This window comes from Anguilla anguilla, chromosome 4 (genome assembly GCF_013347855.1).
Source record: "Anguilla anguilla isolate fAngAng1 chromosome 4, fAngAng1.pri, whole genome shotgun sequence".
In the NCBI taxonomy this organism is placed as follows: domain Eukaryota; kingdom Metazoa; phylum Chordata; class Actinopteri; order Anguilliformes; family Anguillidae; genus Anguilla; species Anguilla anguilla.
Genome location: NC_049204.1, coordinates 16,596,677 through 16,624,041, shown reverse-complemented (window position 1 = coordinate 16,624,041; position 27,365 = coordinate 16,596,677). Strand labels below are relative to the sequence as shown.

The window sequence follows — 27,365 nt, the reverse complement described above, 5'->3', positions numbered from 1 at the left end:
GTGAGCCCTTGGATACTACACAAGTAACAAATCTATAGCAAAGGAAAAATGCCTTCTCAGAAAGTTTGTGCATGCCACTGAGAGACAGTCTTGCTTAAGGTGTCTTGCGGGCGTGTGACTGTGTGTGACCTAATGTACGCCCAGCCCAGGTAGGGCCCCACGTTGGTGCACACAGAGGAGGTGCCCTTTTTCATTTTTTGTCCCTGCCCCTTAGAGAGTCTGTGCACACCGCTAATATCAGCAGTGCCAGACTCCAGTTCTGAAGGACCATAATGTCTGCTGGTTTTTGGTGTCATTCAAGACCAACAATTTGTATAAGTAATTGATAAGCTCACAGAAAATCTACATATATTGTTTACTAAATTAACTGAAAGTAACTTGCAGTCACTGCAGGCCTCCAGGACATGAGCTTGATACCCTTGCTCTATACGTATCCTACAATCCTGGACAACTACCTTTTTTACAGTTTAAGTATTTGAAACTGATAACCTGGAAGTAATATTCAGTTAACAAAATAGCCAGACTATACAACTGCTAATTAGCTGTATAGCTACACCCAGTTGCAGGACAGTTTTAACATGTTGCCTCAGCATCAAATAAGCATCCTAATTCATTTTTAAAAAATTAAGATGTCTTGATTAGACAATATCTTTGCTATGGCAGAACTGATTGAACACAAACTAAGAGGCAACAGAATGTGAAAACTGTTCATGGGTGTGAATATTGTAGGACAGATTTAAAATAACCAGTGCTTGCCCTAATCTTTAATGAAAATGGAAACTGTGTCAATGCTGCATTCAACGAAACTTGAAGGTACAAAATTAATACAATTCTCTAGTTTGTGAAAAGTCACGTTGGTACGTGTGTTCCCTTAAAACTGACGTTTCAGCACGCAATCCACGTTTACGTCAACATGTAGTTGCGTAGAGGCCGGTTGCCATCGCAATGACACCGACTCAGTGACAACTCAGTATCTGGAATTTCAGAGGAACATAGACCTCAAAATAAAAGAATGAAAATTTGATCATTTTTACATTTCCTGGCTACGTTGATTTATATGCGTTGTGTGAGAGACATCACCTTTGCAATAACATAGCCAGGTTTTGGCTTGTCTGGGCGAAATGGTGAGTACTAGCTAGCCGCTTGATAGCTAGGTAGCGCTAGCTAGCAATCCGTATGATGATACTGATAGAAGAGAAACAAGAGCATCACCTAGCATAGCTAACCAGCCAAGGCCAGCCCTGACAGAAACAGGTTGTGTAGTGATTTTGAAGAACTGGCAAGCTGGGGAACAAAACTAGCTATAAATGTATACTAGATCTAAACATTTTCCTTGCTGGCTAGCTAACATTATCGAAATACTCAAACTACTCAACAAACATAGCTAAAACGGCTAATATTAGACAGCTAACTACGTAGACCAGCTTACGTAGCTAAAACTTTCAGGTCACCTGGCGAACTGATGTTAGCTAGCTGAGTTGCGTGATTGTTAACGTTATCGGGGTAGATTATCGACGGCAAAATTACTTGATATACTAACTTGTTACTATCCAAGTAACGTGGGCCATTTTGCACAGAAACATTATATTTAGCTAGCTACCGAACTAACTAGCATTTTCTGGTAGTTATGTCTTAAAGAGTCACATAACAATATTAACATTATATGGTGGTAGACTGCTTTGACACTGCTCTCAAAGTCAGATCATAGTTGTGCCTCACTGTTGTGTCTAATGGCAATATATAATTAGTGCAGGTTAATTAACGTTAGATAAAACCTTTATGAACTTTTCAGAACATTTCCCCATACATAATATTACATATTTCTGGGTAGCTATGTGCCTTGTAAAGCGCAGCAAGCTTGAGTGCTAGTTACACCCACATCAGTTCTGTACTTACACCTCTCTGCCACACGAAAGAAAATGCTCTAGAGCCGAATCTATTTGGCAGTTCATAGAGTGGAGATCATCAATGGCTAGTCATTGCGCGACCGTTGCAGACATAAGCTTTTGTTGTTTGTTTTTTTCTTCTTCACGAAGTAGCTAACATTATAAATAACAATGATCCAAAATCCAAGTACTAAAACGATCGTGCAAAACCAGAGCAACAGACAGTGGATTATTGACAATCATTTGCCATATAGTTGCAAAACCAGACACATACATAAATATGACCTAGGTCATTGATTAATGGGTTATTGGGGTATGTGTCAGTTGGTTCAAATTAATTGACAAATGTAAAACGTTAATAGTCAGCACAATTTATTTTTGCACGTAGCCCACATTTTTTCCCAGTGTTGGACGCGGTAAACAATGTAACAGATGGATTGCTCTGAGATAATAAGGTATCTCACGTGTATAACTGAAATGATTAAAAACACCGCCCTCTGCTGACACATTTGTGCACACTTTAAATAACGACCACTGCCTCATAATCACACGTACTATCCAGGCTCAAGTAAAGAAATTGCCTTGTCCTATATCGTTGGTCGCCTCAGGCTGAGTTTGGCTTCAACGAGCACCACCAGAACGAGGTGATCAACTACATGCGCTTTGCTCGCTCCAAGAGAGTTCTGAGACTCAAGACCATCGACTCCTGTTTCCAGGACCTCAAGGACAGCAGGTGTGCTCTTTCACTGGCAATTTGTGAGAGGTTGTATTTGTGGTGTAGTTTTAGAGTTACGTTATTACTCATGTTACCACGCATTTTTTTTTTTACATTACTCTAGAATGCTACTGCTATTACGTTTATGCATCACTATGGTTTGTGAGCTGACTTAGTGTATCATAAAATACAGGCACATATATAATAAAATCAATGTAATTCCTGGAGTAGGCCTTCTATGGTTTGCCTTATGTTGGTGAGTCTTGGCTTAGGACTCCCATTGCTGTCGCAGCCATTAGCCCTTTCCCTAGCGCTGTGCTGAGCACGGTGTTGTCCTTCGCTGCAGACTGGTGGAGGAGACATTCACGGTGGATGAAGTGACAGAGATGCTGGAGGGCCTACAGGTGGTGGTTCGGGGGGAGGTGGAGACGGAGCTCATTAACACGGCCCACACCAACGTGCTGCTGCTGCGTCAGCTCTTCTCCCAGGCCGAGAAGTTCTACCTCAAGCTGCAGACAGATGTCTCTGAGCTGGAGAACAGGTGGGCAGGGGAGGGGTCCACACTGCTGGGGGCAGTTTATGATACACAATCGTGACACTAGTAGAGAACGGGGCCAGGTGGAGATCCTGCAGAAACAAAACAGGGGCATTCATGGTGCAAGGCAGTGGTGACAAGTAAGCAAACTAAAGTGCATTTATATTTTGAGATGTGAACTTTGATCACATATTAAATTAAACAATTCAACCCTTCAATGAGCAATTTGATAAACCCAACTGTGCCCATGTTGTCCTCGTCAAAATCCTGCAGAGAGATCTGGAGGGTCTTAAGCCTAGTAAAATGGTTGCTCGCACGAAGTGAAAGGGTGTGCACGGTTCACACTAAGGTCAACACACCAGTTCGGCCTGGTACATCAGCCCTAGCCCTCTGACGCGCCTGTACGCCTAAGAGCATCGTCGCTGTCAAAGTCAAAACCACATCCCTCTGCGCTTAGAGAGAGGGAGTACCCCACACCTGAATCAAGATCAAAGCAATACATTACCACAAAACCCACACTTCGCTGTTTTATATAACCTCCCTACTGCGTGGGTGTTCGCCATTTTTTTAGAAGCTGCCGTTCTACCTTCAGAATGACCTGTGTGTGGGTCACTGTTGTCAGTTAAAAAAGTCTGTTTTTGTTTTTTTTTTGCTACTTTGATAATTTCTCCATTGTTTTTACCTTTAAAGCATACTCCCAAGAAATCCAAAGAAAGTTAAAGTCCGGATGACACATAAAAACACTGGCAGATTGGGGATATGCTGGTGTTTTGGGATCATCACTTTTATAGAGCACCTTGACACATTTGTGCTAGCTTTCTCATATTCAATACTCATGGCAGTGAAAAGATGGCAGTGTTAACTAGTTGTTGCTGAGTTGACTTCTGACCATAATGCAAATGCTGTTGTAGTGTCAAGCAGGGGACTCAGCGTCAGCTGGTACAGTAAATATCAAACTGTATCTACACATACAGTAATATGCACAGCAAAAGTTGCAGTTTTGACAACGCTTTGGAGGGGGTTGCCTGTGAAGCAAATACGGTTGTATACTCTCAAGACAAGGGTAGACTTTTGCACCAGGGAGGAAATCACCATTGTTTTGTCTCTGCTAAAGAAGCAAAATTGGATGAGACAGTGCTGCTTAGCACCACTAATCCCTGGGTGCTAGCCACCCAGCTATCATTTCAAGCTCATGTCTTTCCTTTGAACCTTGCAGAAACTTGGAGACAAACCAAGTCTTGTAAAATGAGTGAAAGAAAACCTTCACCATCTCCTTGGGTTTGTAGGCACAGCTGCCAAGAATGCCTTCAAGTGCTGCTCAGTTGCAAGCTACGACAAAGAGATGTTCCGGAATGTGCACTACTGCTCAGAAAGTCATTTCTCAAGGGGGAGATTGAAAATATTCTCTTGCCCGTGCAAAAAATAAACGTTGCCAAAGGCAAATGTTATATATCTTCAAGTTACGCTTAATTTGAAATGAGAACGAAAATTTTGATTGATTGATTGATTCAGACCAAAAGTATTGTGTCACCGTTGCTGTTAAAAGCAGTTTTATATATGCCTCAACAATTCCTTCTGGAACATTAATATTGTATTAATGCTGTGACTACCAGTGTTGATAAAATCAGTTGTCTCTGTAAAGCTGTTTACTACTATAAAAATGGGTTCTGAAAGGGTTCTTTGGCTTGTTTTCATAGGGGTACACTTTTAGGTTCTTTATGGAACCCTCTATGGTAGGTGTGAAAAGTGTGAAAGCTCCCAGATTGCACCATTTTGCCCCACAAAGAACCCTTGAACTAGATAGGTTCCCTTTATGGAGATGCAGAGAAGCCTTTTAAAACCCTTTCTTCTGAGAGTGTGTAAGCTGTGCAAATGATTCAGCTTTACTCTCGTTAAATCAGCTTTAGACCAACATAAAATGGGATCGCCATGTAAAAGGTTGAGTTATGGTGTGGTATTCTTTCCCTGTCTTTGCCCATGGGGGACAGGGGAGGTACAATGGGCAGTGTTTTTCTGTAAGAGAACCCCCTTATTTGGGGATGGATCTGAATGTGATTCAGGTACCCAATAATTTTTCAAGGAAAACCTGATTGGCAGCTGGAGCCAGTAACTGAGCAGGCTGAGATGAGAGCCTTGGAGGAGGGGGGCATCTGTGTTGTCCACTAAATCATGAATTTAAGGGCGTGGAGAGAAGCCAAAATAATGTTGTTTTTTTTTGAGGGAAGACAAACAGGTAAGCAAAATCTTCAACCATTAAACCGTGTTTAGTTGGATTTTTGGCTGGCTAGTGAGCCTTCTCAGTCATTTTAAATCAGCATTTATTTCCATTCCATGGGAAAGTTTACATGTTTTAAGCCTTCTGTAAGGGCACATGAATCCAGGTGCAATATTGCATATTGACTTGGCAAACATGCTTTATAAAAAGACAGGAGGAAATATTTTTGCAGGTATTTAAAATATATATATATATATATTGTCACACTTTATGATCACAAACAGTCTGGAAGAACCAGTGTGGACGTGTGCATCTGTGTAGATCAGTAGTTTTCATATTTGGATTAGTCCCAGTCTAATTAGCAGGCATGAACATTGGCCAGCATTTGTGTTGGTGTTGTGGTGATCTTGTTTCTCTGTACTGGAACTGTCAGTATCTGTTTATAGCACTTCCTTTTCATCTACCGAAATGACCGCAATAGCTGAATGTGACCTGTTTTTGACACTGCAAAATATTTTTTCTGCACGCCTGTGACCTCCCTGTGCTTTTTTCCATGCTATCTGTATCACACAAAGGCCCTCGATCCTATGTTGCAAGAAGAGCGTGGGGTTGTAAAGGCATAGAACTCGCCCTCTCCTCCTGTACGCGCAAACCAAGCGGCCTCCTCAAACCACATGTAAGCTTCTAAGGGGAGGCTTCGAACACAGCAACCGTTAAACGTGCTAAAGTGTTAAAACTGTCACAGTGAAACTTGTTTTCTTTCACTCTAAAACATCTTTAACAGCAAGGCACTAAGCTATCTGTTTTTCTCAGGGTGAATCTTTGACCTCGTGGCCATTTACATTTCACTTGAATGGAGCTTGTTTTCTAACATTCATACTTCTTTTGCTTGTAACAGTTCCCCCTCAGCCCATGACTGAACTTAGCGGGAATCCGGTAGAATCACAAGTGGTGATCCTTACAAGAATCACTATCTTGGAAATGGTGGCCTCCATGCAGACCTCTCAACTGTCATAGCTGTGTACCCGCACACTCAAATAAACCCCTTTCTCTTTCTCCTCTTAATCCCCTTATCTCTTTTTCCAGGGAACTGTTGGAACAAGTTGCAGAGTTTGAAAAGACAGAGTTTCAAACCACTGGGACAAAGGTGTGTGGCAAGTGGAGTCTTATTTGACACATACTGCACTCAGAAAAATTCTGCGACATTATTGTAATGTTGAACATGCTATAAGATCTTAGTACAGCTGAAAAACATTGTTCAACTGGGTATTAATATTTACTTATCAATGCACATGGGCTAAGTTATTAATAGTACAACAGTTGCGAAAGTGTAATAATTATGTACATTCTCATACAAGGCAGGCAGCCATCAGTGGTATAAATTGTAGATAAGTGTCATACTTTTTGTCAACAGAATAAGATGTAGTTATGAAGGATGTTCTACGCACAACACTTCAGGCTATCTAAGTGACACTCACAAATTTCAAATTTAACCAAGCTCTTAGGTATTTCACCGCCCACTTTGAGGGTTACTAACTGTCATCGGCTGTCTGTTGTTTACTGCATGTAAGTCATAAAATAAATGAATCTTGCATGTAAACCACATTTAACAGAATTTTAAGGTATTTGCCTCACACTGCAGTTAGCAAGCCTCAGATGTTCCTGTCAATAAGACTCGTCCTTTAAACTAGAAATAGTTTACTTCCTTCGGTTTTTTTCCTATTATTTCAGTTTTATGTTGTTGATAGGCCTAGTAATTTTTTTCTGTATAACAAAAGGTATTTCAGTTTCTGATAACCTACTGGATTTGCAGTGGCCGATATAGGGGTTCCTTTGGAGTTACTTCAGGAAACTCCAAAGCAGCTTGTACAGCCTATGCATTATAAATAATATTTTGAAAAATGCAGAAGGTGAACTATCCCTTTAAAGTTTGCCTTCAAATGAGTAAAATGATTACTTTGCAAACATAGACCCTGTTGCAGCTGTTGTTTCCAACACGTGCGATATATGTTCTGGTGTTGTTCATTTATGTTTTCCTGTGGTTAACCTACCCACCCTTTTTGTGTTTACAAGTGGTTTTTTTTTGTGTTTTTCTTGTATTTCACTGTTCAGGCAAACCAAGAGTCCAACAAGCCCAAGTTAGCCCCTTTAAATGAAGGTGGGGTATCTGAACTACTAAATAAGGTAAACTGATGCTTTATATTGCATTAATTGGAAACATTATGATGTGATACAGAAAGAATAGCCATAGGCTGTACTTCACTAACATCATTGTTCCCATTTGTATCTTGTGTGATTTCCTTTGTTTAGAGTGAATTTAATGTCTAATATATTGTGTTAATGTCAGAACCTTGGCACAAAGCCCACTGTAGCACAGAGAGCATTAACACAGTTACCAAGGGCATATATTGCAACATAATGGAAGGATACCCTAGCCATGTATAACAAGTTCCTATGGAAGAGTAATACCAGTGTATTTTAATGCAAGCTAAATATATGTTTTTGTATGAATATATTTTTATTTATGATTTAATTCCATTTGAATGGCAAATACACTATTATGCAGTATCATACAGTACAATACAAAAATTAAAAACACAAGGAAAATTCAGAGAATAAAATAGGAAGAGAAAGTATAATAATAAAGTTCTTTTAGACAGACAAGTGTACATCGCACAGGTTGGAGTGTACTCACAATATAACATCACACATGTAATATCACATAAGTCAAGACGAGTCGGGAGATCAAGCCACAGCCTGTCTTTCTGTCATTTCTACACTTTTGTTGTGGCAATGGCTTATGTAATTCTTACGGCATGTTTTGACATGCATTAAGAATTCTCCAACACTTGGGGCCTCCTGGCATCTGTATCGCTGTAAAGACGCTCGTTTCTGAGCAAAAGCATGAGTCCTGCGACTGGGTCTCGCCATTGCCTGCTATGGCCGGAGGTCTGCATTGGCGAGGCAACAACTGGCTCAGCCTTGCTGGGGAACGATAGGGGATAAGCCGGCTAGTTCCGTTGGTCTTATCGCTCCCTAGCTCCCATTCCTGGTCAGGCCTGGTGCCTGCAGACGCACAAACCGAGAATATGCTGACCTCGTTATCCTCCGACGACATGGGCAGCATATGATCGGTGGTTTGTCTGTAATCTGCAGTGCTGAAAATAGCGAGAATAGGCGTCGCGTGATTCAGAGGAGTCACATGTCTGCCATTTCCTGCTGACGTCAGCAGGAAGGGTTGCTGGCAGGAGAGCAACAATTTCAGTAGAGTTTCAGGAAAATGGGATAAAAATTGTGGATAAAATCAATTTAAAAAAAGATTTCCGCAAAACAAAAAAAACACAGAATCCCCTATGCAACAAAAAAGATATTGGTTATTGACAACCACTTCTTCATTCGTGGTTTGTGTCTGGTGATTGCTTAGGTGGACTTGTGTGCAAAAATCTTGATACTGTTTGGGGCTTTAATGAGCTTTTAATGGCACACAAGGATGTGGTTAAAGGCTCCACTGTTATGCAAGCAGACAGAAAAAAACAGTATGGTAAATCTGATACCCGTGACCTTTAAAAAAAGTTTAGTTAATTTATTTAAATGTGGAACTCTTGCACAACTGTAAGCACAACCACAAAATCATTAATTACCCCTAACGTGCATTCAAAGCTCTGATCATTGGCTGTGTTGACATTTTATCGTTGTGTCTTTCCTATGTTTTGTGGGTATTTTTTTTCTTTTCTGGTTTTATGTACACACCTGCCTGTAACAAGAATGTCCCTGAGGGGATAATAAAGCTGAATCTGAATGATGCACTGATGAGGTGCTGGGCTTTAAGCAGCCATGCTGTTATCACACTGATTTTGCATTTTCAGGAGATTGCCAGACTGCAAGAGGAAAATGACAGGCTCAGAGCCAGACTCCGGACATTAGAATCACAGGTAGGCCAATTTCTTTCCTGCTATCTGAATTAAATTTCCAATATCTGCATTCTACCGTCTATCTTCTACATTCTAAGTATAATGTAGCTGGATCGAAAGCATTTTGGATCTTTTTTTCTGCATAAAAAATGTAGAATCATGCCTTAATGCGGCCTCTGACTAGTCCTAACATATTCCTTTTCAAGCCTGGTTTGCAGTGATTGGTTGATGACAGGCTCAGAAGTACACACTGTGATTTTTCTGTCTCTGTGACAGTACACCAGGCAGAGAAAATGCATAACTGTTATGTCCTGTGACAACAGAGTGATTGTATTTCAGGCTACCAGTGCTTTAGATGAGAAATCCAAGGCAGAGAAGGCCTTGCAAGACCTACAGAAGATCCAGGGAGACCAGCAGGTATGAGCCAGGAGTTGGAATAAATAGAATAGGGAGATAGAATAGAAATCATCCAACAAAATGTCCTCAGCATATTCCCTAAGTAAGAGTTATTCAATGTCTAGTCTCAGACCACATATTAACAAAATGAAAAGAAGTGCAAGTGCACAAATACACACAAACATACACACCTAATTATATAATACGTATTCCTTATATTCTTATTTTATAAATAAGTGCAATAATGTAATTACTGTACCCCACTAGTCTTAATCTTTACATTATTAATTTTTCTTTATTTTATTTAAAAATATATATTTCTATAAATTTGAATTTGACCAATACTGTATGTACCTATTTCAAACATTCACATACATCCTAGAAGACAATGTAAACAAGTATGATGTTAACAGTATGTTAACAGTATGGCTCATGCATGTGTTGGTATTAGAATATAGATGAACCTTACATCAGTAAGCTTACATCACTAAGCTGTAGCAGTAAAAAAAGAATCAAATCAATATCCAGCATGATTATTTCACAAAAGTTGTTTGCTTAACTGTGGGGCTGAGAGGTGAGAAATTTCCCACCCACTTTCATATTTCATAGCAGTTAATCTGAGTCCTCGCAGTCTTAACTTCTGCATGCCACTGTCCCAATACCTTTCATTGCTTGTCAGTTATCCCCTTCTTTTTTCCTACTTCTCTTTCATTTGGCCATCCTCTTTTTTGTGTCCCATCCCCTAGCCGCCGGTGCAGTTGGCGGACGTCAGCGGCCTGGAGGACACGGTAACGGCCCTGAAGGCCGACTTGGAGAAGTCCCTGAGCACCAGTGCCGCATCCCAGAAGGACCTGCAGGACAACCTGGTCACTGCCAAGCATGACCTGCTGCGGGTTCAGGAGCAGCTGTCGCTGGCCGAGAAGGTACCCCCAACCCTATGCACGTTACGCGCACAATGCGTATTTACAGTTCTATAGTTAGGTATAGTATAGTTTTTTCCCCAAAAAATAGTGAACCAAGATCTCCTACCCTATGACTGCTTTCTTAGTCATTTATCATGACTAGAAGTCACTTTTTGAGTAAATGTTCACTCTCTACGGATGTCGGAACCCACCTGCTGAGGTGTGAAAGTTTCCCCGATATGTTGTACCCAATTTTCCAACGTGTCATGGAAATAGAGAAACAGATGTGCATTATTTGGAGCCAGGAGTTTCTCTTTTGACTATAAAAAATGCATCCTGGGATGTGGCTTTCACCGACTGTAACCTAGATTCCATTAATGGATGTCATTTTTCTATGTTGTAAAAAAACAACCTAAGATGAGAAACAGTTCACCTCTCTGTTTGATTGACGTTTGTGGGTGCGGCTTCCTCCAGGAGCTAGAGAAGAAGTTCCAGCAGACCGCCGCCTACCGCAACATGAAGGAGATCCTCACCAAAAAGAACGAGCAGATCAAGGACCTCAGAAAGCGGGTGAACAAGTGAGCAAGACACTGCGGTCCCTCAGCCATCCTGACATCAGCACCCTGCCATTATGTTTCTAATCCAAACAGTGGTCTCTTCACTTAAGCCAGGACTGGGATTGAGACTCGTTTTTTAAAAGAGCAACTGGCCACAGCTGATGCAAGAGCTGTTAAATGTTAACCATTGTGTAATGGCCAGTCTGTATTACAAGGATCTTCTTTACAGGACATAGGGATGAGATCATTTAAGATTAGTAAAACTTTTCATTGTGTCAGTGAACTCATATTAGAAACAGCCAATCTGAAATCTCAGTGACTGTGTCTCAATGAGTGCTCATTTGTTAGTTTTTTTCCAGCGTTGACAGTAATATTCATGTTGTGTATTTGTTTCTGTTGCAGGTATGAACCAGATGAATAAACGTCAGGTGAATTACCTGCCCTGTGATGCGCACAGAAGGGATAATGTGGCTCAAATATAATATATTTGGGATATGTGGCTGCGGTCACAGACCGGAAAGCAGTGGGAGGGGCTTCGCTCTTGAAAAACCAGATTCGACTCTTGCAAATGACCCTGCTTTGGAAAAAAAGACACACTTCCGAAAAGGGAACTTACACTAGCGTAGCTCCATCAGTTCAAGGGTAGCTGAGCTCTGGCTGCATGGTCCATATCGGCCCATAACAGGTTTTACAGTCATTAGAACTGGCTTTCGGACTCTGGCTATTTAGAGTAGTGCAGTACCACTGAATATTTGCCTGGGCTGCTCATTCCTGACTGTGGATCCAAGCTTTGGATTCCAATATTAACAAGTACTTGAGTTACATCAGTAATATTTTGATCCTTGTCTAGATTTTGAATGACACCTTTACATTTTCTTTTGCCTCAGGATTCACACTCTTTTGTAACCCACTCTGGAAAGATGTTGGTAATTTACTGAATTGTGGTAATCCTGAATACCTACTGGCGTCCTCCTGAAATGTGGATATTTTTATGGCATTAAGTCAAAAATTTCTATGATTATATAATACAATTTTTCTATCTATTGATATTTGTACATCCCTGTGTGTGTAAGCAGAGTCCATAGTGGATTTTACTTATCAACACTGCTTAATTTTTGCAAGTGCCGTGGTTTAGTCTTTCCTTCAGCATCATAAGAAAGAGGTAACGTGACACTACTGTCATGGCTTCTGATGTTTGCTGTGGCAGATGTTGGGTGCTTAGGAAAATGTGACATTAATTTTAATGTGGCGAAGTCTGTGTAATGCACTGCAGGGAATGGAGAAATAAATGCTAATGAGATTAAATTAAGCTGCCCTTTTCATCCAAGTTCTTTGACTCTCCACATGTGTTGGGAGGATTTGGCATGCCTGTGCAATTGAACAGTATGTGAAACAGTCTTATTCCTAAGTACATTTTAAAATATATAATTTCCCGAAACATTTCGAAATTCAAAAATAGCCTCAGTGAAACCACTTAATAGCTTATTTTCTGTAGCTCTGTGAGTGTTAGGCCTTTATTCAGTCAAGCCTAAATGGATGGAAAAGAATTGGCTTTTTGTCATTTGAGAAACAAATATAAGCGCCATGTTTTTGTTTGCTTGTTGGTTACACAGTTTTCTTCTACTTTTTCAGCTATTTATACAAGTTACATAAAAAGATAAGTAACATTTGTATTAAATCACTTGTTAAAATTAATTACTTTGTGGTTCATCGTAAAGATCTTTGGAGCACAGTAAAAAGTACCCGTGTAAAACCTCAGCCAGGTTTGTGACAGGTGTGCTTCGCAAATGGAAGAATAAGTGATCTCTGCTCATGATGTGGAATGAAAAATGATGTATTACCTAAGGCAGCGGTACACCCTGACTCCAGCGAGTGCAAGTCTCCACAGGAATAGAATCATTCCTCACTTGGGGGACATGCACGTCTGCATTAATCCCCCAAGAGCAACAGCATTCAAAAGCCTCCCAAAGCCTTTCAAGACCGAGCAAAGTCTCTGTCACTCACTGTCCTCAACACATGAATTCCACACTTTATTGCCATTAAAAGCAAGTAAATGGTCTCTGGAACGGGTTGCATTCTTTCACATCACGATCGCTGGTTCCCCGGGAAGAGTTTTTTCCAGACCATGAACATCTGCTACGTGCTTGCCATCTCTGGTGAATAAGCAGATAGGCTAAACACTGGCACTAGGATGGCAGACATGCCCAATTGCAGGTAGGTGGGGCATACTTCATACCTATGCAGCACTGAGAGTTTGGCACTTTTTAGTGTTTCCCCTAGAAAAATGACTGAGCCACAGGAGATGAAGGTGACATAATGGGATGGATTGACCAGTTGATAAACAAAGATACCAAACACTAGTACAGATATTTCTCAGACTCAGAACTACATATTGTACTGTTGTCTGTATGAAATCCTTCAAATTTTTCCATACAATTAATTTTTTTTAATATAAAGTCTCAGTAAATACGTTTTAATGTAAAAAAAAAATTTTTTTTAAAAGAGCTGTTAGCATAGACTCCCAATACACCTAAAAACAATGACTTTCCTTTTTTCAAAATGTTTCATCCTTTCTATATAAATACAGTTCACAGTTTAGGCATTTACAGACACTTTCAGAGAGTGACTTACACAGATTAGCTATATTCTTTGCACATGCAATCCATTTATACAGCTAGATATTTACTGAAATAATACAGGATATGTACCTTGCTCAATCAAATCTACAACCTTGGCGTTACAAGGCTATTTACTTAACCATTATGCTTCACTGCACAAATTGCAATGTGTATCTTGAATAGAGACGCAGGACTGAAGCTGGACTCAATTTCATGTTCTCCATCCTCAATCCAGATGTGCGTGCAATTAGAAGACATGAATGATCTTTTTTGTTTACAGTCAAACAGTCTGTCTGTACAGAAGCCATTAGGTAGTCCCAAATTCTTTAGTGTGTGTTAATTAAAGTACAAAAAGGGGGCCTTTCCACATAACTGCAATTTGATATTGGGAATTTTGCATGTTACAAAGATCCAAGATGATTCTGTGGTTACACAACAGCCCCTGCGGTGACTTCTTTTTTGACAGAGCTCAATAAAACACACAGACCCTGCCTTTGAGTGAGTTTTAAATGGCTTTGCCTCAGGGAACACAAGATACAGGGCTGCTAGACAAGGCACAACCCACTTTTTGTCCTCTCCCTCTCTCCAAACTCTATATAAAGCCAGAGCTCCAGACATAAAGCTTACACTTGGCTCCCTGTGCTAGCTGTGTTGACGGTCATCTTCAGAACATGTCCATGTCCATGTCTATGTCCTCCTCCAACATGTCGATGCTTGGAGGTTCTAGCTTTTCTGATGGCCTTGGCCTGGCCAGAGGAGGCGGGGCCAGGATTGGCCTGGGTTTCGGGTCCGGGGCCGGCATTGGGATGGGGCTTGGATTGGCAGGAGGTAGGCTGGGCATGGGGGTAGGCGGCTTGGGTATGGGAGCCGGTGCCGGGATGGGTCTTGGAGCTGGGGCAGGGGCCGGGCTTGGTCTCGGAGCTGGGGCAGGGGCCGGGCTTGGTCTCGGAGTTGGGCTGGGGGCCGGGCTTGGTCTCGGAGGAGGGCTGGGGGCCGGGATGTTAATGGGCGGCGGCATGGGCGGCGGCATGGGCGGCGGCCTGGGCGCTGGCGGCGGAGGTGTACTGGTACCCAGCGCCGCCTTCTCCATGGGGCGCACCATCGCTGCGGGGGGCCTGAGCGCCGGATCGGCCCTGATCGCAAAGCCCGAGGTGATCCCCCTGATGCGCGCCGTCCTTTCGCGGGCCGACGAGAAGAGCGTGCTCTCCGGGCTGAACGACCGCTTCTCCCTGTACATGGCCAAAGTGAAGGGGCTGCAGCAGGAGAACGCCACCCTGGAGGCCAAGCTGTCCCAATTGACTGGAGGGGCAGACATGGACCAAGAGATGTCAAGCGTCACCACCGTGGAGTATGAGGCCCAACTGGCCGAATACCGCATCACGCTGGAGACTCTTACCCTCGATACCGTCAAGCTGGAAATTGACCTGGACAACATCCGCGCCACAGCCAGTGAAATCAAAGCCAAGTAGGTGTCCAACCCAGCCTCTCTCTCTCAACAAACACCGAACAATGGATGTGCAACCTTCATGTTTCTAGAACATGACAGTGTAAACTGCATAGTATGGACATTTTTTCCCACTGTTTTTTTACTTGAAAAATAAAATTGAAAATTTCTTCACTGATTGAAACGTGAATTTAAAAACATTTGTGAATGGCAAAATTCTGTTAGATTATGCGTAATGGTGTGAACTGGTACCGCTGTGAATACATGTACTTTCTGGTTTCATCAAGATCAAATATTTTTGGCATATTAAAATAGTGAAGATAATCGTCTTCAGGTTGCAGACCAAGACGTAGCTTTAATTCCTCTATTTTCAGTTTTTTTCAGAGTTTAGAGTGGTGTTTTTAATATAATATAAAGATGACTGATTAGTAGCTTTCTATGATTTTAAATAATCTTCTTGATATGCCTGGAAATCAAACTATCTATGTTTGTGTTGGCTCAGATGCATGTAATGTTCACAAACAAGTCTTTCAGAATGATCTTCATGCAGAATGATGTCCTGCAGGTATGATTTTGAGCAGGGGGTGAAGGCCCAGCTGGAAGCTGACATCATATCTATGAAAAAGGTAATGGAAGGAGAGAAGTATAAGAGCCCTTATATTCTCAGCCATTCAAGTAATTCTGGCTGTAGTAGTGCAGTGCTAGAAGTACTGAAGTCCCTCCCATGAGCATGCGCACCCCCAAATCTAATGATAGTGCCTTTGTTTGACCAATAGCTAGGGCACTCATAAGGATATCCATGCATGGCTGCTCATGTTCTTCACAATGGTATTACTTCCTCCAGGGACAGCAGTATTAATCTGAGGTGGATGGAAGTCCAGGGGATGGAAAGTAAAAGTTCTGCCATTTGTTTTTTCCACCCATGAACTCAGCTTATTTCAATAATGAGTACTACCTCCTGGCTGAGGAACTGTGCTAATGAGCAAATCCAGGTGATTGGAACAAAATACTCGGGAGGACTTTTACTTTCTGCACCTGGATTTTTCCACCTCTGGTATTAATTCTTCATCTTTCTCGGCTTGCTTTTTTGTTTTGGTATTATTTTCTGAGGACTTAACAATTGAGTTATATTGATGCTGCTCACTGGCAATGTGACAAATTCAGGCCGAAACCTATTCACACTCATTTCTGAGTCAGGGGTGTTTTACTGAGTTTGGACAGTTTCATCTGAATTCCAGGAGTCATAATTAAGAAACATCAAATGCAGAAGACAGACATAGGATGGTAAAGCCTTGTTCCTTCTGTTCAGGACATCGAGACGGCCTCCGACCTGCGAATTGACCTGGGTGCGAAACAGTCCAGCCTGAAGAACGAGCTAGACTTTGTCACCAAGACTCAGATGGAGGTAAGAGGACTGGTGATTACATGAGCAGTGACCACAGCTGCGTGACCGTATAACTGCATGGGTGCATGACTGCAGGACAGCAAGTTTCACTGTTTGGCTACGAACATGATTAGCTGAGTGATTGCTCTCTGATTATGGCTTTGTGGCTGCCAGTTTTCCTGTAGGGCTGCGTATTCTGAACAGTGACGAGAGGACAGTTTTGTGCTTCCTGGTTTTGTGTTAAAGAGGTATACTTGTGTGCCCACCGCAGGAGCTGGCAAACCTGCATTCCAAGTTGGGCCCCAGAAGCACAGACACGTCCGTGGCAATGATTGAGGTGGACACAGTAAAGTCCTTCGACATTTCGAGCGCGCTCAGCAAGTTAAGGACAGAGTATGAGAAAACTGTCCAGCAGCACAGAGAGGAAGCCGACGCCTACTACAAACTCAAGGTACAGTTTACCTACGTATTACACTTTCAAAATAACTGTCAATTCACTGCTGTTATGACCTTCATTAGTACATTTGAAGTATAAATGCTCTTGGTATCAAATAATACATAATATTGAGAAATAATTATTTTTACATGGCTTGTCGGGCCTCTCCGCCAGTGAACACCATACAGTTACACAATGTCCACCAGATGGCAGTGGATAATATATAAATATAATATATAGACACACGCCCACACATTTTAAAAATAAGATTGGGTCTTGCTCTTACACTACTGGAAAAGAAAGTGCATTACAGTGCATTGCGGGACAGTGAATTATTATGGAAGAGTATGAATATTACTGAATTCTATATATAAGTTTACTCAAATATTAAAGAACCGGATAAGAACAGTATTCAAAAGATCCTCAGGGGAATGGGTGAGAAATTTTTCAGGTTTTAACTAATGAGACATTATTGTTCAACAGCATTTTTGAACAGGTTTCAACCCCAATAATCTGAACAAGGAAAGACCGTCACGTATCTGCTCATGTGCTGAGTTGTGCCCCCTTGATCCCCTGTCGGGGTGCTCTGTCCATAACAAGGGCTGTATCAGGCTATGAGGTCCGTCCTACCAGTATTTTATACATATCCTATTTGTTTTTTAATGGAAAGCAGACAGTCTGCCCTCTTTTTGCATTTTTACATATTATTCAGACAGGGGGAAGCTCAGAAGGTTACAGATAGAGATGAGATCACAGTACAGACAGTGTCGTGCTCTGGAATCTAACCCCTGGCCACGTGGCTTGAGTCACCGCCCTATGGGCCTCACTGGTCTCGCCCCACGTCTCTTATTTTTGGCGTGTGCTAGGCTGCTTGTTTGTTGTTTGTCACCATGTTCCCACTACCTCTTGTTTGTAGTCAAACTCAAACCACAGCCTGCACTGCATTAACCACATTCCAGTCTTGCTGTGTGTAGAGGTGAGATGTCTGGGGCACCATAGCAGTTAGGAGTTTGTTAGCCATTTTAAGCTGGATGCCATTGTATGTTCATGATAAAACTTAATCCTACAACCTCAATTGGGAAAGAGAAACGGGACTGTGGCTGATCTCTGTGTTCCATAAAGAATTTAAGATGTTCACTGAACTGTCATTCAGGTCTGTCTCTGTAGAACAAACACCAGGTTCTGTAGAACACACACCAATGACACAAACACACACATGCACATACACACATAAACATGCGGACACACACATGCACCAATAACACATACACACACACACACCATCACAAACTGACACATCACTCACAGAAAGACTGACCTCTTATCGGTAAAACAGTTAGAGAAGCAGATTTAATTCTTGGAAACAGTTCTAAAAATGTGCCTTCCCCTGCAGATGGATGAGATCCAGACAGCCACCGAGAAGAACACAGAGGTCATGTCCACCACCAAGGACGAGATCATTGTCTGCAGGAAGGAGTTGCAGGCCCTGCAGCTGGAGCTGCAGAGCCTGATAAGTGTAGTGAGTTCCTGCCTGTCATAGCCTCGGTCCCTCTGTATTGCGCATTTTCACAATGTCACTAAAATGTTGCAGATGTTGTAAAGCCACATCAGCTTCACATGCACTTCACCACACAAAGATTGGGCAGTGGGTGTCTGGTGTCCCTTGATGTAGCGCATGTGGTTTTATCAGAATTGCACTGGGGACATATGATGTTAAAGAACAACAGCAATGGATTGGAAAATATGTGAAATTTATTCAGGACTTTCCTTGAAAGAAACAGTATAATTCCTGTAGCTCTGAGTTAAAAGAGATCCCAGGTGTTTGGTATCAGCTGAACGTCTTTTCTAGTGATACAGCTGGTGGGGAAGGCTCCTGTTGATGATATCTGGTGACTGTCACGCCAGCATGAGTCAGCGACTATTACATGAAAATCCCCTCATCTTCGAAAGCCACGTGGCACCAAAAAGAAAGACTCTCCCTGTAAAGTCCCGGGGACTGTGTGGGGTTCATGTTATGCCACTCTTTCTGCCACAGGGTGGGAAGTGGCATAAATGTCACTCAAGACTGGACACACAAGACTTTAAAGCTCATAAATGTTTGCCACTGCGCTACATTTCAGCTGGCTGTAAGAAGAACACAGGAGTGATGATCTACATCAAAAACAATACCAAGACTATCAAAACATGGAAACAGATACTGTACACAGAGAAACAGGGATTTTGATAAGGCAGACATATTTGCATATGTTTTGCTACCTGCTGACTTAATGCATTCATTCAATTTTAGTTGGAATGGCTTATTTCTTTACTGGTAATAGTTGTTCTCAGGCAGTTAAATCACATGACAACCTGATTAAAAAATAAATCACAGCTTACAGGAAGCTACAATGAACGAATAAGAGGAAGTGGTCACGCCAACTTTGTGATGGCAAAGTCCCCTGCGGCACATGGCGTGTATACGCACTCAATTTTTTCCGGAAGAAAGGTTCGAATGTACATAACACAAGCTCAGGCTTCCCATACAGGAAGTGAGGAGAGGGAGTTCACAGCCTCCCTGAAGAGAAAGTTGTCAGCAATCTTGTTATTCTCTTCAAAAGTCTGTGAGCTTTACAGGAAATGTCAAGCCTTATATATGAGAGAAGATGAAGATAATTATTGACTGACTGTTGCAATCTTACTGCATTGAGGGACAAAGCATTCTTTTGTGATGTATTGATAAACTAATGAATTTGCTTCTCAGCCAGCAGAAAAGCACATTCATTAAGTTCAAGTAATGCCACCTGATTTATGCCAGTGCATAGCAAGTACCCTCTTATTTATACACACTACTATGTTTATCAAGCCATCAATAAATTTGCAAGCCCAGAGCTCAGCTGAGAGAAATGTTGTAAGTCTGACCTAATGTTTTGCTGCCCCATAACAGTCTAGTATTTCACCATTTTCTTAAGAGAAAAGTCATACCACTCACCACTGTGAGCCCACTCCATTCTTCTCACTACTGACCAGACGTTCCCAGTAACTCAACTTATTCCTCTAGTCAATCTGTAGAAAATGGAATATTCCACCTTACTCCTCCATTGTCTTCTAGATCATCCAAGAGCTGTCCAGGAACCGCTGGACTAATGCCCTTTCCTTTTCTCCAGAACATAACTCTAGAGCAGAATCTAGCTGAGGCTCAGGCCATTTCCAGCACAGTCGTGACAGACTGCCAGAGCCAGATCGCCGGCCTGGAGTCCGCTATTGAGATGGCCAAGGCTGAACTCCAGAAGCAGACTGTGTCCTACAGGGAGCTGCTAGACATCAAGCTAGCCCTGGACATTGAGATCTCCACCTACAGGAAGTTGCTGGAAGCAGATGACCTCAGGTGAGGGCTGTGGAATTCAGAGATCCTGAGGATCTCATTGGATGCTTGACCCTTTATAGTCCAGCTTCCTGAAATATTGATCGTTAAGATTGAGCTAGGTTGAGAGGTTGAGAGGTTGAGATCTCATGCTGACTGTCCCAAATCTGAGAATCTGTTCTTAAGTCCGCTACTGCCTCAATGCGAGGGGGTGTGTGTATGACACTCTAGACTGAAAGGGGAGTGGTATTATGTTGAAGGTGAGCTTGTTGGTGTTTAGAACTGTTTGATGTTTGATCTTGTTTTTGTATTTGTCATTTTTCAAATGTTTTTTTTTTTTGTTTCTTATAGCATCTCTGTCCAGTCTGGCCCCGAGTCCTCAGCATTCCTCTTTTCAAGCCCCCCTGACACCTTCTCCCATTTCAAATCGGCTCCTGCGGACATCACATCCTCCCCCGAACCCTCCCTCCCTTCTATGGAGTTTGAGCCGCCTGAAAAGTATGTTAGCTGGGGTTTATTTGTGAATGTCTCTCATTTAATGTGATTCGAGGTCTCTGTTCGTAACTATGCACTAGCTATCTGAAGCAAGGTTACTAGGTTGTTTAGGCAGTGGCAGTAGGAGTCTGAACTTTCAGGACCTGTGACAGAGACAGAGGAGCTTTAATCTCACTCGTCATGTGAATCACTGTAAATCATTAACCTTTTGAAAGTGAGAAAAATAACAGAAGCTCTGAATCGGCATTTGTTTTATGTTTTTTTCTGTCTCAGAGCACAGGAAGAGGAACCGCCTGCCAAAGAGAGTTCCCTCCCAGACAAAGGCAAGGAAGACCTTAAATCCAATGCAAATATATATTATAGAATAGTTTGGACTGAAGCTATACATGGACTAACAATCCCAAAAATTTTCCTAGACAATCAATTATGAGGAAGACGTAGCCTATTAGATCTACCAAACACCTGAAAGTAGGCCTAAATCTCAATATATTTCACTCATTCACCCTCCATATTATTATAATGAAGTGGATTGTTTTTTTAAAAAGTCACAGAAATAGAATACCCTTCTTATGTTATATACAGTGTTTAGGTTTCTGCTGCATTGCAGTTTCAAGGTATCGTGGTGTGAAGTGAAAGTATCAGTTGCCTGCCGTTGCTTTGTGGCCTGATCCTTTCTACCTTCTCAGCTACAGGCTACTTTTTTTTCACAGCAGCATATCTCACAGGCCTAAATGTCTATTCCCAGAAACTGCAGAATACCTCTTTGAGTCACACTGCCACTGAGGCCAGACTAGTAAGGACAACTGAATACAGTGACAAGCTGATATGATATATCGAATAGCGGTGTACTTTGGCAAACAAACAATGAAGACTTGTGACTGACAAACCAATTGTAGCAAGTACAGCAAGTCCATGATACTCAGGACAATAATATTTTCCTTTTGTTTTTCCATTGTAGTGTTTTGTGTGCCATCACAGTAGTGTAGTACTGGACATGGAAAAAGCTCTTGTTCTTTTTATATGTTCACATATTTCTTTCGCTCGCTTTCTAATTACAGATGCAGCAGCTGATACCCAGGAATCAGGCCCAGGTAAGAAACCATGCAATGTTCTGCAATTTGTTAAGATGTATACACAAAAAGCAGTACCAGATATAGCCCATACATTTTACACAGTCAGCTACCAGCCTCAGAATCTGATGACCTAACCATGTTGTCTACCTTTGACATCTGAGTATTTGTGAAAACCTTATTGCATCTCAGTGATATGCTCGCCTGATTCCATATCTCCAGAATATCCTGTTAATAACCATGCATTTCCTTTAAACTAATCGTTATGTCTGTTCCTTTCAGAGGAACAAACAGGGTCAACCACACATTCTGAAGCTGACGACTCTGAGTCCTAACTATCAGATCTCCATGTGGGTAACTGAAGATCTGGAACAACCAGTATCCCACTTTCAATCAAATAAATTCTCCTGTTTGAACAAGAAATGGTCTTCATTCTTCTGTCGCTGTATTTATTATTGTGGTTGTCAGTTGGTCCCATATATCTTCAGATGAACACATTAACAGTAAGGTGCTGAAAGAACAGAAATAAACCAATTTTAAGGTGAATTCTGTTTAAATAATACAAGTTATCAAGCAGTCTAAAACCCTGAGAGATAGACATCTCAAGTAGAATGCCTAGAGTGCTTGGAAATATGCTGCAAGTGACTGTATGGTTTGTCTTTGATAGGTAAGAAAAGCTCTAATCCGGCTTGTTTTATATTACAATACCCTAGGACATCTTTGGAATCATCTCCGTGCAGCACTACTGCAGTGAAACATTCATTTTAAACATTCATTCTACACACTGCAGATTTCATTACTTCAGAATAACTTAAAATAATTCATGTGTGTCTTTCTTAAGTTTTCACACTGCATGTGTGGCTCCTGTATAAACACCACATGCAGATGTTATGGTGGGCACAACAGATTTCACTCTTCCGTTAGAACCGAGACACTGAAACCTCCTTCTTTCGCTGTCAGCCAGCAGAAACGGTTCTGAGAAACCCTACCAGCAGCCGTTCTGCGGTTCTAAACGAGAAACACAACAAGGAAACCCCAGGTCAAGGGTAGCATTTCTCATATCCTAAAACCAGTCATTTTATTTAAAAAAAGACATAATACATCTTGTTGTAAGCTGAAAGTTCACAGTTTTGATACTGAAACCCATATGGCAGAGACATGTATTGCCTCAGTGGTGTTTATCTAAGTAGCACGTCATATGGAAGGCTGCAGTGAAGACCGGAGAGCAAAAGGGCCTTACTTCCCAATCCAGATGTAGCCACTCAGACACTGACATCGTATCTCTACACACACACACTGTGTGTAGTATCATATGGGCATCCTATTTTAGAATGTCCTATTTTTCTGTCAATGCAAGCAGCACAACCTCTCAACCTCTATTCTGGCCTAAAAGAAACTGTATAAAATATTTGTAAAATATTTGGGGGATATATGGGAAAAATAATAAAGTGGCTTAACCCACTTCCTGTTTTGTCAGTATTTTATCAGCTACTTCCTTCTGTCGTTGTATTCTTCTCTTCTTTCTCATAATAAATAGCAGAAAATGTATGAGATTTATGCAGACTGAATTCAAACAATGATACTTTGTCTTAAAATAATGTGATATTTCACTTTTCTTCCTGAAACCATAATCATATTATTTTGAATTAGGGCTTCCCTGGTAGTATGTTCTGTTAAACACTAGTCCTTGGTTCAACAAAGTACCCCACTGTCTGAAATAGAATTTCCACAGCTTTGGAGATGTGTAATTGGCTAATTCACTATTGAGATAGAGGATTTCTGTGAGCTGGGATATCCCCGTCTCACCTCAAGAACGACTTCTTCGTTCAAATGAAAACTTCCAGTTTGCCTGCATAAACTGCATATCAACCCTCCAATAATACTGCATCACGGATAGGGAATAAAAGATTTGAAGAGGATGTTGCAAAGATGGGATGGTACTACAAATATAACTGGGCATTCAAATTGGGGTGATGTATTTTTTAAAAACATAACAAATATTGATTAATTAGTCTCTACTGCAAACCTTCTGAGACTGTGACCCTACGAGGGGAAAGCAGACCTGCCAACCATAGGAAAATATTTTGAGTACCACAATAGTCAGTGTAACGCTTAGTTCACATGCTTTCGCACCACTTCGCTTTGCACGCACACACACACACACACACACACACAAGCCTTTCTTCATAATTCTAGGTTAGACTGTTGAAGTGATCAGGCAAAATTGTATAATTTGACCTGATTCTAAAATATCACTTGCACTGGGCTATATTATGATATACTTGAAAGTCAAAATTTTGAGTACACCTGCTTAAAACAATTTTTTCATGATTAATATTTTATTATATGATGTGTGCGCTTATACAAACTGATAACCATAAGTGAATTACATTCAATTATTTAATAAAAATAGAAATAATTTATTTTGTATATTGTAATGTTTTCATTTTCAAGTATTTACAGAAACTTAAGTTGAGATGTAAAACACTGTCAATTATTAATAAAACCAAGTTTCTGTTCATGATTTCCATTTTTATTTAATAATTAAATAATTGAATCAACTTATATAGGCACACATCATAAAGGCCTAATGAAAAAAAGGCCAATTGAAAAATTCACTAGGAATGTCGGCTTTTGTAACTAGAGGTTTAGCTAAATTATTACCTGAAGCTCCTTGGTGGCTAATGTCGAAATCATAATTGCAAAATGCATGGTGCGGAAGTTTTGAGGGGCGGAGGCACGGCCGTTGCTACTGATATTTTGCGAGGAACTTCTGGGGGGCATGGACTCGCTTCTTTTTAGTAGGTCTGCTACTCTCTCTCTCTCCTTGTTAGTATCCTCGTCATCTGACGTTATGATTATTTTCTAACTGCAAGGCTGGTCGGGTGACTGGCTGCAATAATCGGAATGATTTGCTACGTTAGCAGTCTATATTCAAACACCTTTGCAATGGTCACATTGCTCCAACACAGCGTGCGCAATTCAAAGTTTGAACAGGGAGTCTCCGCAGCGTTTGAGTTACTGCAGCTAAATTACTCCAGCAGTTATTCACACGTCTCGTAACTAGGCTAAATGGTATGCATGCTACTACTACGGCTAACTATATACACTAATTTATCTCATTAGGATATACCCCTTGAAATGCATCATTTCGTAATGTTACCGAACATTTTTTAACGTTTTATATGTTAACATTACGGTCACATTTTTGTGCTTGATTATTACTCCCCACTTCCCATTTTACCTCAGCTATGCAGCGTTACGCCTCGGTGGATAATAAAATACCGCTGCGTATCAGTGGATGTTGAGTGGGTCGGGGAGGGGTTACAGAACCGCAAGCACAAGGTCGCATCTTGTCCAATCCGAGGGATGTAGTTTAAATACCGAATAAATGTACTGTGTTGTTTTGTATTAATTGATTGTTTTCCGTAATTAAATTACAATAATAAAAAAACATTTTTTGCGTAGTTTCAGCTGGCATTTCGTACCTGCGTATTTTGACCAAGAATTGCGTGGTTGGTACACAAAATGCGTGCAGGTTGGCAGGTCTGGGAAAGCCTGAGAAAGTTTCAGTGAATCTGGACACGCAATATGCGCTCTACATATCAACCACAGCCAGCATTCTCTGAGAATTGGAAAGCTGTCTGGCACAGAGAGACGACCAAAATGATACATAGTGAAACTGAAGCCTCTTGGCATGCAAACGTAATAAGTTAGGTCCGTTAGATTCTTATTATGCCTGTTTTGTGAAGCATAGCAAGACATATAGCAAGTTACACTATATAGACAAAAGTATGTGGACACCTGACATCTAACATCTTATCCAAAATTATGGGCATTGATATGGAATCGGTCTACCCTACCCTAGATGCTGCAGCATTGCTGCAGGGATTTGTTTCCATTCAGCCAGAAGTGCATTAATGAGGTTGGGCACTGATTGAGTGATTAGGCCTGGCTCAGAGTTGGCTTTCCAACTGATCCCAAAGGTGTTGGATGGGGTTGAGGTCAGAGCTTTGTCAGGCCAAACAAGTTCTTCCACACCATTCTCGACCAAACCATTTGTCATGCTGTAACAGGAAAGGGCCTTCCTCAAACTGTTGGGGAAGCACAGAATCGTCTGGAATGTGATTGTGTGTTGTAGCATTAAGATTTGCCTTCACTGGAGCTAAGGGGCCAAGCCCAAACTATGAAAAACAGCCCCAGACCAAGGGGTGTCCAGATACACAATTACCAAGTTGAAATAGCATAATGTAAACGTTAGGTTTTCCATATACAGTGTAATTCTGATTACACTGTATATGGAAGCCAGTGTCATGGGGAACAAGTTGGTGTCATTGACGGTGTGGTACAGTGGGTGCTGACTAAAGATCTAGAAACACCATTCAAAAGTGAACAGTAGGTAATGCAAATTACCAATGAGTCAGCAGTTGTCAGTGTGCTACAAATGGTTGACGTGATTTGACAGACTCACAGAGATAACACAAGCAGAGTCATTGTTGTTATTGCCGTTTTTGTTGTGATTGTATCTTTCTTCGATGATTTGCAGTTTGATCTTCAATCTTTGGGTATATAAGGGGGGAAGTGAAATGGTTCTAGGAAACTTGTCGATACGACCTCCTGGCATTCACGTATAGCCATTTCACTAATCACATTTTGCACCATTGAATATTGCCATTATTAAATATACTGTATAATAAATTGCATTCACTTTAACTTGGCATTCCACTTTGACTCTAAATCACTACACACCTAGAGGTTTTAAGGTCATAACATACGCATAGAACTGAGGAAATCTGCAACCCGTGGTCACTCGACTATACAAACATGCCATCACACAATACATAATGCACATTGTATGCTACACAAGCCAGAGGCAAGTCCACATCTACCAAGATAGACAGTATTCTGCCTTTCAAAGCACATTATTTTTCTATATTCAACATTTGTCATTCAGAATCAAAAGAGAGCTTTCAGTTTGAGGGCCATAGTTTAGGTACATTGGGATGGTACAGGAACAATCCACTGAAAGTGAGTTTGCTCCAGAGTAGCAGTATTTATGATTATTTTGAGGGTTCTTGAAAAGTAAGCAAACACTCTGGCCAATTATTAAAACAAATGGTAAAAATACTGTATAAGGTATACAATGAAGCTAGATAGATTCTAACAGTTTGCTGTTAAACACAATTTTTTTTTCAGAATATCGCCCCCTAGTGTCACCCGAACGTATGTAACGTCAGGAAATATTCATCTGGATTCTATGAAAACAGTACTATGAAAACAGTACTGCTTATCTCTTCTCTTCAACGAATAGGACTCCAAGCGTATACATCTATTTATGTGCAACATTTCGCAAAATACAACCACAAGATTCAGAGTTTTCAGTGCCCTGCACCCATGGAGTTTAGGAGCTACCTTTTTCACGAGTTGATAAACATAGCCTAAAACGTCTTAAACAACAATC

At 41.2% G+C, this 27,365-nt stretch overlaps 2 protein-coding genes across 2 annotated transcripts; both read left to right on the top strand.

The window, feature by feature from the left end:
- Window positions 1-924: 924 nt before the first annotated feature.
- On the top strand, window positions 925-12,426 carry lztfl1 (leucine zipper transcription factor-like 1). The gene is made up of 10 exons (XM_035415947.1): window positions 925-1,124; window positions 2,495-2,619; window positions 2,948-3,142; window positions 6,438-6,498; window positions 7,464-7,535; window positions 9,218-9,283; window positions 9,602-9,679; window positions 10,405-10,581; window positions 11,035-11,138; window positions 11,520-12,426. The coding sequence occupies exons 1-10, from the start codon at window positions 1,122-1,124 to the stop codon at window positions 11,536-11,538; spliced, it is 900 nt and encodes a 299-aa protein (XP_035271838.1). The 5' UTR covers window positions 925-1,121; the 3' UTR covers window positions 11,539-12,426.
- Window positions 12,427-14,378: 1,952 nt separating this feature from the next.
- LOC118226370 (thread biopolymer filament subunit gamma-like) lies at window positions 14,379-22,327 on the top strand. The gene is made up of 10 exons (XM_035415945.1): window positions 14,379-15,200; window positions 15,745-15,805; window positions 16,489-16,584; window positions 16,835-17,014; window positions 18,393-18,518; window positions 20,143-20,363; window positions 20,691-20,837; window positions 21,108-21,157; window positions 21,893-21,925; window positions 22,187-22,327. The coding sequence occupies exons 1-10, from the start codon at window positions 14,407-14,409 to the stop codon at window positions 22,237-22,239; spliced, it is 1,761 nt and encodes a 586-aa protein (XP_035271836.1). The 5' UTR covers window positions 14,379-14,406; the 3' UTR covers window positions 22,240-22,327.
- The last annotated feature ends 5,038 nt before the right edge of the window (window positions 22,328-27,365 follow it).

Excerpts from the sequence above, each read along its gene's own strand:
- lztfl1 (XM_035415947.1), top strand. Across the intron at positions 3,143-6,437 it reads GTCTCTGAGCTGGAGAACAG|GGAACTGTTGGAACAAGTTG; the intron begins GTGGGCAGGGGA and ends CTCTTTTTCCAG. Across the intron at positions 6,499-7,463 it reads TTCAAACCACTGGGACAAAG|GCAAACCAAGAGTCCAACAA; the intron begins GTGTGTGGCAAG and ends TTCACTGTTCAG.
- LOC118226370 (XM_035415945.1), top strand. The coding sequence starts at position 14,407 with ATGTCCATGTCCATGTCTATGTCCTCCTCCAACATGTCGATGCTTGGA. Across the intron at positions 15,201-15,744 it reads GCCAGTGAAATCAAAGCCAA|GTATGATTTTGAGCAGGGGG; the intron begins GTAGGTGTCCAA and ends GATGTCCTGCAG. Across the intron at positions 16,585-16,834 it reads TCACCAAGACTCAGATGGAG|GAGCTGGCAAACCTGCATTC; the intron begins GTAAGAGGACTG and ends TGCCCACCGCAG.